The sequence below is a fragment of the Halichoerus grypus genome, chromosome 3 (genome assembly GCF_964656455.1).
Source record: "Halichoerus grypus chromosome 3, mHalGry1.hap1.1, whole genome shotgun sequence".
NCBI lineage: Eukaryota > Metazoa > Chordata > Mammalia > Carnivora > Phocidae > Halichoerus > Halichoerus grypus.
Genome location: NC_135714.1, coordinates 82,408,436 through 82,423,185, shown reverse-complemented (window position 1 = coordinate 82,423,185; position 14,750 = coordinate 82,408,436). Strand labels below are relative to the sequence as shown.

The 14,750-nt window shown below is 37.7% G+C and overlaps 1 protein-coding gene across 8 annotated transcripts in view; it reads left to right on the top strand.

The window, feature by feature from the left end:
* PPP3CA (protein phosphatase 3 catalytic subunit alpha) overlaps nucleotides 1–14,750 on the top strand; it is a 309,291-nt gene that overhangs the window by 253,049 nt on the left and 41,492 nt on the right. For all 8 annotated transcript variants that reach the window (XM_078069001.1, XM_036095790.2, XM_078069002.1 and 5 more), the window contains 2 exons: nucleotides 728–805; nucleotides 3,255–3,349. In XM_078069001.1, the coding sequence (XP_077925127.1) occupies nucleotides 728–805; nucleotides 3,255–3,349 (173 nt within the window). The remainder of the gene's footprint in view (nucleotides 1–727; nucleotides 806–3,254; nucleotides 3,350–14,750) is intronic.

Sequence of the window (14,750 nt, the reverse complement as noted above, 5' to 3'; positions counted from 1 at the left end):
AATGTTTTCATCTTTGGTTTTGAGACTTCCTTAACAGACAAAATCATCTTGATTATGTATTTAATATTATGTATTAATATTTTCATTGATTATGTATTTAGTATTTTAATTAAGTCACGGTTAAGAATAAGTCTTAAGATACAGTTCTGTTGATCATATTTAAAGTACACAGTTTAAAACCTGTGAATTCCATAATTCTGTTTAGATTTTGAATGTTATATCGGTTATTGTACTCATAAGTAAGCTGGTAACTTGGTTTCCAGAAGGCATATTCTCTCCCACTCCCTAACTCAGTCCACTCTGTAGAGCACTCAGGCATGCACGTGCATCCAAATAGTGCTATATTTGAGAAAATTGAGGTTTATATTTTAAATTCCACTCTCATGTTATATTGATGCTTCTGTTCACTTGTGTTTAAATGTAGACTTGATAATATTGATTTTCTCTATGAGTGGACATTTCTCTAGTGTTGTTATATAATGGCCTGCATTCTTTGTCTAATTCATGCATCTCCAGCCCTTTCAGATTATGTAAAAAGTAGAGCTGCAGGTGCTTTTTCTGCCACAGGGAAATACCTGTCCTGAGAGCCAAGAGGCTTGTTTCATGAATGATGTATGTTTGATTATGCTTGATCAGATCACATGGGTCAGGATGTTACAGATACATGTGCTACTCTTGATGATTTCATAACAGATGCTTCTTTCTCTTTTCTTTTTGTCTCTGACAGTTACCCGGCTGTATGTGAATTCTTACAGCACAATAATTTGTTATCTATACTCCGAGCCCATGAAGCCCAAGATGCAGGGTGAGCAGTTTTGTGGGTTTATGGAAACCATGCATAGCCCCTGGGTCACAGCTCCCTCACTTTGTTCAGGCTGCGGAGGATCCTTTTTGCTAGGCTCTCTCCCTGAAGACATTAGATCTTAAAATTGTGTTCTGATGACACAGATAACGGCAGGTTTCTGGGGAATGAGTGGTCACAAATGTGTGGTGAGGTTCCCCTTTAAAGTGCCTCCATTTTTAGCTTGAAGGGTAAAATTTTCAGCTGGCTTTCTTAAGAACTTTATGGGTCCATCTGATTTCTTTTCATTCTGCTCTTCCCACTGTCCAGTAAGTGAGTAAATTACCAGCAACTTTTCAGTCTTGGTTGGCAATGGGAGTGAGAATTACACATAAATATTTAACAGATACTGCATGGTGTACTCTCATTTAAAGAATATCATTCCTGACCCCTGCGAAGTTTTAAAGGACAAAAGTAGAGGCATTTAAATGAGGGAGAAAATTGTATATTCTAACTAACAAATGCATAAGAATATTTTGTAATACATGGTAAATTTTAAAATTTAGGGTCTGGGGTTAGTCTAATTATTAGTATAATTGGTAGGCCAATTATAAGGGCTTAGAAAACTAAGAAACAGCAGATACTCAGTTTGATAGTGCATTAAATCTGTAATAGGGAGAAAAAGGCATAATGAATTCTAGGATTTGAAGTCCAGTACCATTCTCAGTAGGCTCCCCTGAAAGGTATTGTTTGCCTTCAAATGCTTAAACTCGTTCTTTCATATTCTGAGTTTTCTGAACGGGAGGAACACTTAGTATTATAACCTGTGTGCTGAAATTAGGAATAGAGATGACCGCATTCTGAAGTAAGCCCATGTCTGATGATCCTAAGTCAAGGCAGATCCTAAGTTCCTTTCAAAATTAGCTTTTTCCAACCAATAATCAACAGGTATGAACCAATCCAGTTCTATATACTCAGTGTGTTGTAGCTGAGCTTTGATATAACCTGCTGATATGCCCAAGCAATCAAGTCCTCAAATAATTTTTTTTCTTTTTTCTTTTCTTTTTTTTTTTTTGCACTTTTCAGGGCAGTGGTGTCACCATGCTTTTTTGACTGACTGTCCCAACTGAACATTTTAAGCAGCTTTATATTAATCCCACTACAGACCTGAAGTCATCTGCTTATTTGAAAATATTTTAAGTTCATCAGTTAAAATCAATTAGCATATTTGTTTGAATTGAGCATTTGATTGATTAATTGTGGAAAATTGAGATTATGTCATCTAGTTTCTTTGTTTTTATTTGTTGTCGAGTAAGCATAGCCAATCATAGTTTAAAATGCCAAGGGTACTAAGATTGAGAGTGTTAATTATCTTTCACATTCTGATTTTTTTCCACCAGCAAAGTTTAGTCCAGTATGCAGAATAAATACTTCTAGAATATTTCAGAAGTTTCTTCAGAGGATATTTTCTCCTGGGGAAAGTATTTATAAAATTATAAATCTTAAGGTGGCTATTTATCTACCTAAAGGCAGATATTTGAGGTCCTTTAGAACCCAACTAAAGTAAGCATGGTTAGTCAGCCAGAGATAACATGACACAGAATACCCAAGGAATGATAACATTTTGTTTTGCACGTCATAGGAAATTTTCTAAACCAATATTCCTAAAATCTGTTACATAGAAGTCATGAGATATGTTTTCACCTTAATGGAAAAGAGCCAGAGTTTCCTGTATTTTTTGATTATTTGAGGACTAGAGTCCTATTTTTATCTAATAGAAGAAAAGTTACTGGCTTATTGGTTTATTTCCAAAGATCTTGCAGATGTTCTGTTTCATTACTGATTGATTAAGTATTACCCTGCTCAGACAATAATCTTTGACCTGCAGATGCCGAAGAGATTGGTAATAAAGTTCTAAAATAGAAACACTTTCAATATGTAAAACCTGTAGATTTAACCACACGTCCTTTGAAAAGCAAATTGCTTAGTGAAGACCATAACAGAATATTGTAGATATTGCAGATAAATCACATAATCAGCCTGGTTATTAGTGTGAAAGATTTATATATTGCTCTGCTTATTTAGTCTTAATGCCCAGAGTATTGGCAAACTTCTAAAAAACATTGTAGGTACAGGATATCTTCGTGAAAAAATTGACTTTGTTTTCTCTGTTGCACACATGGATATGAACTATGACTTTGCCTTGAATTCCATCCTCCCCTAGGCCTGTTAAACTTAGGAAAGGCCTCTTTGGATATTGTACATGTGATTGTGTGTTTTCATTGTCAGCCTTGAGAGGAATTCATGTCTGTGTGTAACAGACTTTAGAGAGAAAATTTTGTTTAATGTTACGTAATTGAGTTCTCTCGGAGTGATAAAACGTAACTTGAATATTCTATTTTAAATCTGTAGTTTGATATCACCTTTTTCCCCCCATAATAGCCTTGTTGTAACTCGTCTTTGTTGTTTTTAGGTATCGCATGTACAGGAAAAGCCAAACGACAGGCTTCCCTTCTCTAATTACAATTTTCTCAGCACCAAATTATTTAGATGTATACAATAACAAAGGTAAGTGGTTTTAGATCCCTCTTGCGGTCTTGCAGGACATGTGCAATAATTCTCAAGCCGTTTCATTTGTGTTTGGTTTGAATGAAGCGTTTTCAGCCAGTCTTTTTCCCCTGGCTTTTTCATGTATTGTTGGATGCAAATTTTGTGATTGTCTTCAGAGTTACAGATTCAATTGGTCAGACGTGGAGCCCAGGCACTGTTTTTTTTTAAACTGTTCTCCAGGAGATTCTAATGTATAGCAGGGTCTACATGCAGTGAACTGCTCTGGTAGATAGAGGTTTTAAAAGAAATAATAATTGAAAGTAATCCAAAAATCGTGCTTCTTTAAAAGGATGTGGATATCAATGAGAACAGGGTGATTGTGCATGTAAGGGATTAAGAAAAAATGAGCAAAAGAAGCTATTGCTTCAAATTCAAATTTAAGTTGCATTTATTGAGTACCTACCATGAGCTGGATCCTGCGCTAGGCAGGCTCATGTTCATTTATTTAAAAAAAAAAATTGAATTAAACTTCAAAGTAAATATCCTTAGCCCCCACCCCCTTTTAATATGCAGAGTGGGTCTCTGTGGCTAATTGCTTTGCCCTAGGTCCCTCAGTTAGGTAGTGAGGAACTATAATCAAACCCACATCTTCTGGTTTAGCGTCCTGTACTTCCTTTATGAAACTCCATACTTGCCTGCCTAAAAAGGACCAGGAAACAAGAGGGCATTATTATTATTACTTTTAAAGATTTTATTTACTTATTTGACAGAGAGAGAGATAGCGAGAGCAAACACAAGCGGGGGGAGTGGGAGAGGGAGAAGCAGGCTTCCCGCCAAGCAGAGAGCCTGATACCCTGATGCAGGGCTCCAGGATCATGACCTGAGTGGAAGGCAGACGCTTAAGGACTGAGCCACCCAGGCGCTCCTTACAAGAGGGCATTATTTACTGACTATAGGGAAGAGAGGAGGAGCAAGGGACACATTATCCTCTTTTATCAAGGTAATTTCTTTATTTGGAGATGACATGGAGTGTTCCAGGTGTGACAGAATGGGGGATAAAATGTGAAAAAGCCATTAACTTTGGTTGGCATTGGTCTAGACAATATTAATGCAGCATATCTGAGTGTGGCTTGCTGAGATCCTTGCCTCCCCCCACCTACCCCCGACACATCTGTGCTGTCCTATAGATACTTCACATGACTATCCTGACCCCATAGCCCAGAGAGACACGCCTGCTGGGTGGGGTGGGATGGCCACACTGCACAGTCTCATACACTGCCATTTTGACTGTGGTGGGCCCTCCTCTGTGGCCCTGGAGTGAAGTTATCAGAAGGTGCTGTGAAGTTTCTGTCACAACGATGGATGTCTGGGAGCGGGGTGCAAGGGAGAGTTGTCCCCTGTTTCTGAGTTGCCTAATTTCTAGAAAAGAGGAGCTGTCTTTAGTACTCAGTGGCAAGAAGCATACAAAGTAAAACAAACCATGTTCTTGGTGTGCCAAGGGCTTATAAGCCAGTTGACGAAGTAAGACATTTGGGCAATTTAATACAAATATAAAACACAGTGTCGTTAAGTGAAACTAAGAGAGTTAACCAGTGAGTATGTTGGACAAGGAATGATATTCTAGAATGGTCAGAAAGGGCCTTGTTTAAGGTAAAACGTGATCTGGACATTAAAGAATGGTGAACATTTGATTAGAAAAAGAAAAATAGAATAAAATAAAGTCAAGATCAGTGTTTTTGAAACTTTTATTTTTAAGCAGCCAAGACTTTTTTTTTTTTTTTTTGCCAGATAAAATCTCAATCTTAAAGCCTTTTGTATAAAAACAGTAAGATTGAATTCCCTTGGATTGGCTGTGGGTTCTCATACCAGAGAATTCCCCTACGGTACCTGTAAGGAAAGCAGGAACTCAGTGGGTCATCTTGCATGTCCCATCATGATCCTAACTATTTCCCGAAAGTATATACAATCTGAACACCTAGGTTCTTATTTCTTTATGGCATTAAAACAGTTTTTTTTTTTTTTTTTCTATTTCACCTAATGAAAGGAGCGCCCAAATAAGTAATTTTCTTGACAGAGACCAATTACTAAGTAGCATGGACTATACATACAAGTTTTTTTTAATGATTGAAAAAAAGTCAAAACAGTAAGAAAAAAAAAAAGAAGAAAAAGAAAATTGAGATTTCACTCCATAAAAACAGACTTAGACTTTTTCCACTCATCATAATGCTGGGTAGCGGTTCTGCTTGAGAGCAATGGCTATTTCTCCCACAGGATATTCACTGCTTCTTTGTCGATGGTTCTGATTTAACAAGGCGCGAACTTAAAAAAAACAGTAGACATCAGCGGATTGCAATCTTGGAGGCTTTGTAGTTCTCTCTTTGTGTTCTCTTGTGTTCAGGGTAGATCACAATCTCTCAGAAAGGGGAGAGAAGCATTTCAGTTTGGGAACCTTTTCATAAAAGAAAAAATTCTCCTGAGAGAAAAAAGATAAACAGATAGGAAGAAGAAAGATACATTCTTCAGTTTGAGCCTAATTTCAAAAGACTTTTGTGTAAGATCTCTGGAGCACTTTAAAGCGATTATGTTAACACTGGGTACAGTATGTGGGAGTGGCAGTCAGTGATTCACGGCTGAAGTGAGGAGTACTGTATTTGAATAAGATAAATGTTAACGAGAATTGTAAACGGCAGTGCCAGAAAGCTGGGTTGCAAGCACCTTCAAAACATCATCAGTGGAAAGACAGCGGTGAAGAATCTCTAAGTTAACCCATTGATTCTTAGAAACAGATGACCGTAAAAGGCTATGGAGTTGTATATAACCCAATCGTTAAAATATGATTTGATTTTTAAGCACCTGCAAATTAAGGCAGCAGCGACAGCTCTTTGGCAAAATGAAGCCATGAGGAAAATAGGTTTATTCTGCCATCTTAAAACCAAGCATAGGTGTGTGATCAGCTTCCTGTTTCAATGTCTGTAGGTTGTGATTAGTAGTTCTATACTTGCCTGCAATGAAAAGCGGCTTTCTAAAAGTCATGAGGACTGGACGTGGCCCCTCCTTGGCGTAGCCCACACTGATTCGCGCAGTTCTTAGCCTTGCCAGCCTGCAGGAACACAGGCGAACCACCCGCCCCTCCCCTGGCCTCTGTCTCCTCACTCTGACAATTCCTGCAACCTGCCCGGGCAGAAGATGGAGCTTGCAGTCACAGCTCTGCCATGAAACAGCTAGCTCATTTACATGTATTGACGTGCAGTGACATCTCTGCAAAATGAGAAAAAAAGAATTTCTTCTGTGAATAATAGATGAAATTACTTTGCAACAAAATGCTGTGCGGTATTAAGATATTATCATCATTGAATATTTTATGTTGCTATCATTATGCCACCTGTCAGTGGCTTCAGGGAAACTGACAGAAAAATACCCCGTTCTCCTCAGCCTCTTAGGTATAGTTTCACTTTATGGCTCCATCTACCTTTATAACCCATCTCTCAGCTTCTCTCTGGGTGAACCCTTTACTTTAGCTGCATTGTTCTGCTCATGGCCCTGTACAAATTTTGGCCGTCCCTGTCGCCACCTCTTCGCCCACATAACTTTTTTTCTATCTTGAATACGTGTCTTCCTCTTTTCTGCCCATCTAAATGGCCTGTTTTCAGACTCCAGTCTGTTTCTATGAAGATTTCTGTTGGTAGTCCTTCTCTGAATGTCTGAAATACCAATCATTTGCCCTCATACTTACCATTTAATTTTTTTTCTCATTAGCTTTTCCTATAGTTAGCATTGCTATAACTTCCCAATCAGATTATAATTAGTTTGAAGTAGGGCTTTTTGGTACACATCGTAAAGCCAAGTAGCATGCATTATACATGGTAGACCATCAACACATGCATTGATTGAAGCATTTTCTTTCTGGAAATTAAATAGCAAGACAGTACCCAAAGTGCCCTACCAGACCCACAGAGCTCTATCTCACTTTCAGTTACTATTGTAACCAGTTCTAAAACCCTTTCCAAGTTGGAGTTAAACATTTGCAGAGCACTTTGCGCGTTCGAATTGTTTTCCTTCTTTGAATCTGTAGCCCTAAGGGTAAAGCAATTTCATAATTACCCAAACCCACCGAACAGAAGAAAACTGCAGGAATGACACATGCACACTGCTTCTGCTGCTTCTAACAATAATAATAACAGGAGAAAACTGCAGAAATGACACATGCACACTGCTTCTGCTTCTAATAATAATAATAATAATAATAATAATATGCCGGGGCACCTGGGTGGCTCAGTTGGTTAAGCTCCTGCCTTCAGCTCAGGTCATGATCCCAGGGTCCTGGGATCGAGCCTCGCATCAGGCTCCCTGCTCAGAAGGGAGTCTGCTTCTCCCTCTGTTACTCCCCCTTGTGCTCTCTCTCTCTCTGTCAAATAAAAAATAACATCTTCAAAAAATAATAATAATAATATACCACCTGTAAAAATGACTTCAACCTCATCTACTCACCAGTGCAACAAACCGTTACTGAGAACTTATGTATACTAAGCACTGCGCTAGGTGCTGCTTGTATAAAATAAACAAGATGGACATTTTCTTCACGCTAGTGGGGTTTATAATTTGATAGTGGGATAGATGTTAAATAAAGAATTCCATCAATAATGATTCAGATGTACTTGGAAAATACTACAAAGAAAAAAGTGGTGTTAATTGAGAGTGGAAAACTAGTCCATGGAGACCAAATGATAATAAGCTTGACTGACGAAGTGACATGAAAGCAATCTTAGAGTAAAATCTCTCAGTATCAAGAAATAAGGGGCAAATGTGAACTCTGCCTTAAACAAGTCAGTTTGGCCAAAAATTATAACGGACCTCTGGAAAAATGTGTTTTAAACCTCGATGTAAACAGTTAAGTCCTTTATCTCTCTAGTGATACACCTGTGCTTCAGAAAAATCTAACGTAAATTACATGAGGTTGCCATTTGGTGTCAGTTCTCTGTAGATTAGATGAGTTGTGATATGGGTGGGGGAGTGAATGGTTGGATGGATGTACGATACGGATATAGAGGAATACAAATATACATACCAGGGGTATATAACTCAGTTCCAGGAAGAGCCACTGACCCAGTAAAATTGAGTAATTAAATAAAATTTATTAAGTGAAATGTATTTTGGATTTGAGAAGAAAAATCTAAATGGGCACCACGCTAATTTAGTAATTAAGACCAGAGATTAAAAATGACAATGAGGAAGAAAATTAATTCAGTATTAAAGTAGGTTAAGGAAGAGAGAGGTACGAAATTGGGTTTCGAGGATAAGACAAGAAACACATCATTTGCTAAAATCCTAGCATGCAAAAGTCTACCCTTTTTGATGGGGAAAAAGTGTATTATGATGGTTTGGGCTTTTAAACTAGGAAAATTGATAGAATTGCTTTTAAAAAAGCATTTTAGCTCTACCAAAACTTGGCACAGTCAACATCCTCAAATATTTTCCTTCAAAAAGTAGTCATGGACTTCAGAAGTACCATTTATAAATAAAGAGATAATTTACAGCTTGGCATACCATCGTAAAGGAAGGATTGAATTGCTACTATAAGAAACCAAGGGAAGAATCTTATTGGCAGTTGTGATGTGGACATGCAGGAGCAAATGCAACGTATCTGAAGCCAGCTTGCCTTGGTCCCCTGACGTCTAGGGGGGAGCACTCAGCCCTCAGTGACACCATCAGTGCTATGGGTTGCCAGGCCTGAGAACCTCGTTTCTTTCTTTTTTTTTTTTTAAGATTTTATTTATTTATTTGACAGAGAGAGAGCACAAGCAGGGGAAGCAGCAGACAAGGAGAAGCAGGCTCCCCGCTGAGCAGGGAGTCCGATGCGGGCTTGGTCCCAGCACCCTGGGATCATGACCTGAGCCAAAAGAAAATGCTTAACCGACTGAGCCACCCACTCGTTTCTTATCACAGCATAGTTTTTTCACACCAGGACCTTGTTTCAGCATTCAGGAATTGTGTTCACAAACTTTTTTTTTTTTAAGATTTTATTTATTTACTTGACAGAGAGAGAGAGACAGCGAGAGAGGGAACATAAGAAGGGGGAGTGGGAGAGGGAGAAGCAGGCTTCCCTCTGAGCAGGGAGCCCGATGCGGGACTCGATCCCAGGACCCTGGGATCATGACCTGAGCTGAAGGCAGACGCTTAACGACTGAGCCACCCAGGCGCCCCTTGTGTTCACAAACTTAGTGGTATGTGGCACCTGCCTGGTTCAGGAGCCAAGTGCAGAACCAACCAGATCAGATCTTTATGCTGGGTAGGAAAAGGAGATTGTGGGGGCGGGGCTCGAGAGGAAGGAGGCTGGTCTTTGGAAGGGAGTAGAACTCGTGCCCAGGCAACCTTAAGTTAGCATCTTAGCCTCTTCCTCTACAGCATGCCAAAAAGCTTACTTCCCTACAAAATTGCCCACATTTTATAAGCAAGAAGCCATTTCTGTAGAGTCTGAGGCCTATCTTAACCATGGGGACAAGCTTTAGCTTGACATAAACATTTTTAAAGCATGTTTTGGGCCTTTACAACCACAGGCATAAATATGATCACTAGTGCTTTATAAGTTAGATAAAATTAATCCAGAGATTTTGTCCAATGGCAACAATTTTCCCAGCTCTTACTTTTTTCTGCCATCATATCAAATCTAAAGATCCTCTTAATTCGTCTTGAGCAACTGTTCACTGAGATCACTTTTTTCAACATAAGAAATGTAAATATATATTCACGGTAGCATTTTGTTATTTGATATTTGCTAACAAATTGTAGGCTATGTGTTTTTCTTGTTGTTACTGAAGCAAAACAAGTAAAGTAAGTCCTATCAAAAAAATAGTAATTTCGGGGCGCCTGGGTGGCTCAGTCGTTAAGCGTCTGCCTTCGGCTCAGGTCATGATCCCAGGGTCCTGGGATCGAGCCCCGCATCGGGCTCCCTGCTCAGCGGGAAGCCTGCTTCTCCCTCTCTCACTCCCCCTGCTTGTGTTCCCTCTCTCGCTGTGTCTCTCTCTGTCAAATAAATAAATAAAATCTTTAAAAAAAAAAAAAAAAGAAAAGAAAAAAATAGTAATTTCTTCATTTATTTAGTAAACATTTTTATTATAAAAAAATAAACATGTTTATTCTTTACCCCAATGAGTATTGTTTTACACACATTGGAAAGATAATTTCTTCATAATGATTATTAAACCTAGGACTGTCTGTGGAGAAATGGTATGGAATCTACAACCTTATGAAGGAGCAAAGCAGAAACCATGAAGAAAACTCTTAGCATTAACTTTTTGTATTATCACTATGAGGTGGTAGAAAAGATTTTATGTAGACATTTAAGGCTGAAGAGAACTTTCAGTTAGGAAGTTTTGATGGTTTTCAGAGAGATCACTCTGAGATGAATGGAGTGAGGGTTTTTAGCAGGATGTCCCTTTTTCACTGCCTGTTATATCCAGTACTCTTTAATATATGAAATTAATCTAACTATGATTATAATTTCTTATACCATTATCAGTATCATTATCACCTTGACTGCTACAACTTGATACATTTTCTTTAAAGTCTTAGGTTGGTAATAATATATTTAGTAAATGTAAATATTTCCCTTCAGTTGGGATAGCATGTGCACAAATGTTATTTGCTTTATTCATGCAAGTTGCATATAATAGTAATAATAATAATAATAATAATAATGGAGGATTTACTTTGTGCCAGACACTGCTCTAAGTTTCTATGTGTAAATGCATTTAATCTTTCAACACTCCATGAATTACATTCTAATCTTGATTTTACTGATGAAAAACTAGAGTGCAGAGGGGTTGCATACTTTCACCAAGGTTCACACAACCTGGTCAGGGAATAGCATTGAGATTGAAAATTGGCAGCCTGATGCCAGGGCTTGCAGGTTAACCCCTGTCTGTGCTCTTCCAGGTCAGCTTTGTTATCTGGAAGCTTTCAGGGCAGTGTTTGCCCTGATCCCCTATTCAACTCATGGCTCCATTATGTTGGGGTGACTAACTGTTCTTCAATAAGAAAACAAAAGCTTTTGAAATGAAGAGTCATTTGTTATCCCTTCAAAATTACATGAATGTTATACATTCAGATATATACATTATTTAAAAAATGGGGTATCTCTTATATTCTTCTCAAATAAATCATTAATTTCTCTCTTTAAAAAGTATCCCTTAGGTGCTTATACTTTTGCTTTTGTTCATTCAGCTCCATTGTGAAAGTGTCCTTGTTGGAGGCCACTTTCTAAATAGATTAGTTTTGTCCAGTCGTCCACTTGCTTACATTGAAACATTAATGGGACAGAAGGTAAAATGGAAACTCCATCAAGATTTAATATTTAAGAATTACCCCGAGTATATGTTTTAATTGAATATTGAATGCATACTCAGTATTGTTGCTCTGACAAATGAACCTCTTGATTTCATAACCATCACTACTACATAATTACCGATTTTGGCAGTGAAGCAATTGTGGAACTTCCCTAAGTAATAACGCAGTGAGTGAGGCAACCCTAGCTTCTCACAGACCGTTGCCCATAGAATTACAGGATTGAGCTCTCGAAGTTATACAAGATCTTAAATGAGGATGAAGACAGGATCTGGAGCAATGCTAAATTATCCTCCATGCAGGTTCATGGGCAATCCTCTTCTGCTGCCAGTTGAACGGGATCAGCTGGGGGAGGCATCCTGAGTGTTGCATTCCATCTTCTGACAGATGGTTAGAAGATTCTTAGACTGAACTGAAACCTGTTTCTCTAGAAATCGAATCCTCTGTAAAGCATTTAGTAGGAGGAAAAACAGGGACAATCTACATAATGTTAAAGACCCAAATCATTGGCTTATCACTTGCTATTCGTTGTCTGGAGATTCTAGATCTGCAAGAGACTTGACCCTGCCAATGTCAAAAAGTCTGCTGTGATCTTACTTTCCACAGAAAATATCAAGTATACGGGCTTAATATTAACTCAGTGCCAAGGGTATCTTGGAGATAGCAACCTAGAACCATTGCAGGCTGCAGCTCAGGGCTTGATACCAAGTACAACCTTGAAGGTGAAAAGGGTGTTCTATGATTGCATACAGATACCACCAGTATTCCAGGTACCTCCCGCCAGGGTCTGGTAAGTATCAACTGCATTGAATGAGAGCAAGGCCCGGGCACAGTGTTTACTAAGGCCATGCCAACTTCTCCAGCAGTTTAAAGCTTCAGCTAAACCTCTCTCTTTCTCTCTCATTTACTACAGTGGCGTAAGCCTTATTTTAACATTATAACAATAAGGATTAGAACTTAAAGCTAAAACTGATAAAGAACTCATAACTTGTTCTTTCCTCTTGACATGGCAAAAAAATATTTAATATTCTCTATGTGAAATTGTAATGTAGAAATAATTCACAGTGTTTCACTGGACTTGAGCTGATTGCAAGGATCAGTTTTTGGCCCCAGACTCTTTGGATGTTAGTATTTCGATGTGACACTTTAGGTGGGAATTATAAAATGACAATGTGTTAAACATAGATAGCCATCCCTTCCTTGAAGAATTTGAAACTGCATCATGATACTTTGTGTTTTGCAGGTGCCAAATATTTTATCTGATCATATATATTATCATGGATATTAATCACATATATCATTTTATTTGATCTTCATACTTTGAAAACAACAGGACAGGTCATAATTATTCCTATTTTACAAGTTTAGAAGGTAAAGCTCAAATAAGGAGAAAGTTCACACAGTTACTTTGTGACAGAGCCAATATTGTTTCCATTCTTGTCTTAAAATAGAGATTGACAATTTTAAAACAGGGCTTAGCTGCTGAAGTGACATGCTATCTTTCTCCTAAATTCCAACATGTACCCTTCATACTGTTCATATGTGGTTAGTTACATTGTTAGCATCCTGAGAAGTTACATGTTTTATGTTCTGGAAAAATTTGTTTTTAGTTTTTCTTTGCCTGCCTGCCTTCTTTCTGTTGTTCCTGTCTTTCTCCATCTTGTCCTTCCTTTCTCTATTTCCTTTCCTTAGATCTTTTCTTCGACCAACATTATTGAACACCAACCATGTGCCAGGTATGGTTCAAAGCACTATAAAAGAATAAAAAGAGATCTTTGCCTTTTTCATCCCTTTCATCATTTTCCTTTTATTGACTTTACCCAAAGTTCTGTATTTGAATAATGAGCTGGTTCAAAATTTACTAACACAGTATTAAAAAGAGAAACACATAACACACACACATGTGCACACACACACATAATCATAAACTTGGCTCATATTATTTCATAGATATATCTGCTGCAGTCTCTTTCCTTCATGTAAGTAAGTTACAATCATCCAAGTTTTATGCAGGACACTTGTAGCAAAGTAATAAGGTATCATGAAGAATGTGTGTACAAGGTAGAAGGAGCAGGCAAGGACTAGATGCGTGCATAAGAGGATTATATATAGTCACACACACATGTGTATCTTGATAAATACAAAATCATTAGCTCACAGCTTCAAGGAAATTATATATACCTAATGTTCATATTTATTAATGATAAAATATTTCAGGTTGATTGAAATTCAGTCATTACATGGAAGTTATTGAGAATTTGCCAGTGAGAGACCCTATGTGAAGTACTAAATCAAGCAGTTTAAACATTAAATTTCTCAAGAAACCCAGACTGAAGAACATCATTATGACAAAATTACCTAAAAATGAAGATTTGAAATCTGCCTCCATAAATGACTACTTACTCTGTCATCAATCTTATGAACTATAGAGTAAAAGTGAGTTATAAGTTGTAGTCCTTGCTCACCAAATACAGCAACCCTCATGAATTAATAAATTCCCCTTAGCCTAGGTCACTAGTAATAATAAAAAGAATCTTTTTAAAACAGAATACACCGGGCAAGTACAGGACATTGAGGGAAAAACAAAAAGGAGATGAGTTAGAAGTCAGGTTTCAAAATGGAAGGAATCAGAGATTATGCTTATAGATGCCATAATATGTACTACAAACACTATACATATGTGTCTTCACAAAATCCTAAAAGAAAATTGTACCTTAAAAAAAAATCTCTATGGGAAAATGCAGATTTTTAAAAATGTATAGTATCTCTCCCAGAATCAAAAAAACCCTTTCATGCAGCATACAGCATAATCTTAAAATATTGGCAAAGAACATTATGAGTATATAGGTCCTATCTCAAGAATTTTATCCATCAAGCCATCATGTCTCCTTCCGTGATGGTAGGACTTTGCCAAAAGAATATGCTGATGCTAGTTTTCCTGCTGGGGTCTCTATAGTCTACAGGTAGCAGAACTTAAAGGAAAAAAAAAATCCTCTATTATGCTTTTTTTCCTTCTATTTCTGGATGGTTTATAATGATTCTAGAGTGCTGCCATTTGCTTTCTTTTCATCTTTGTTTC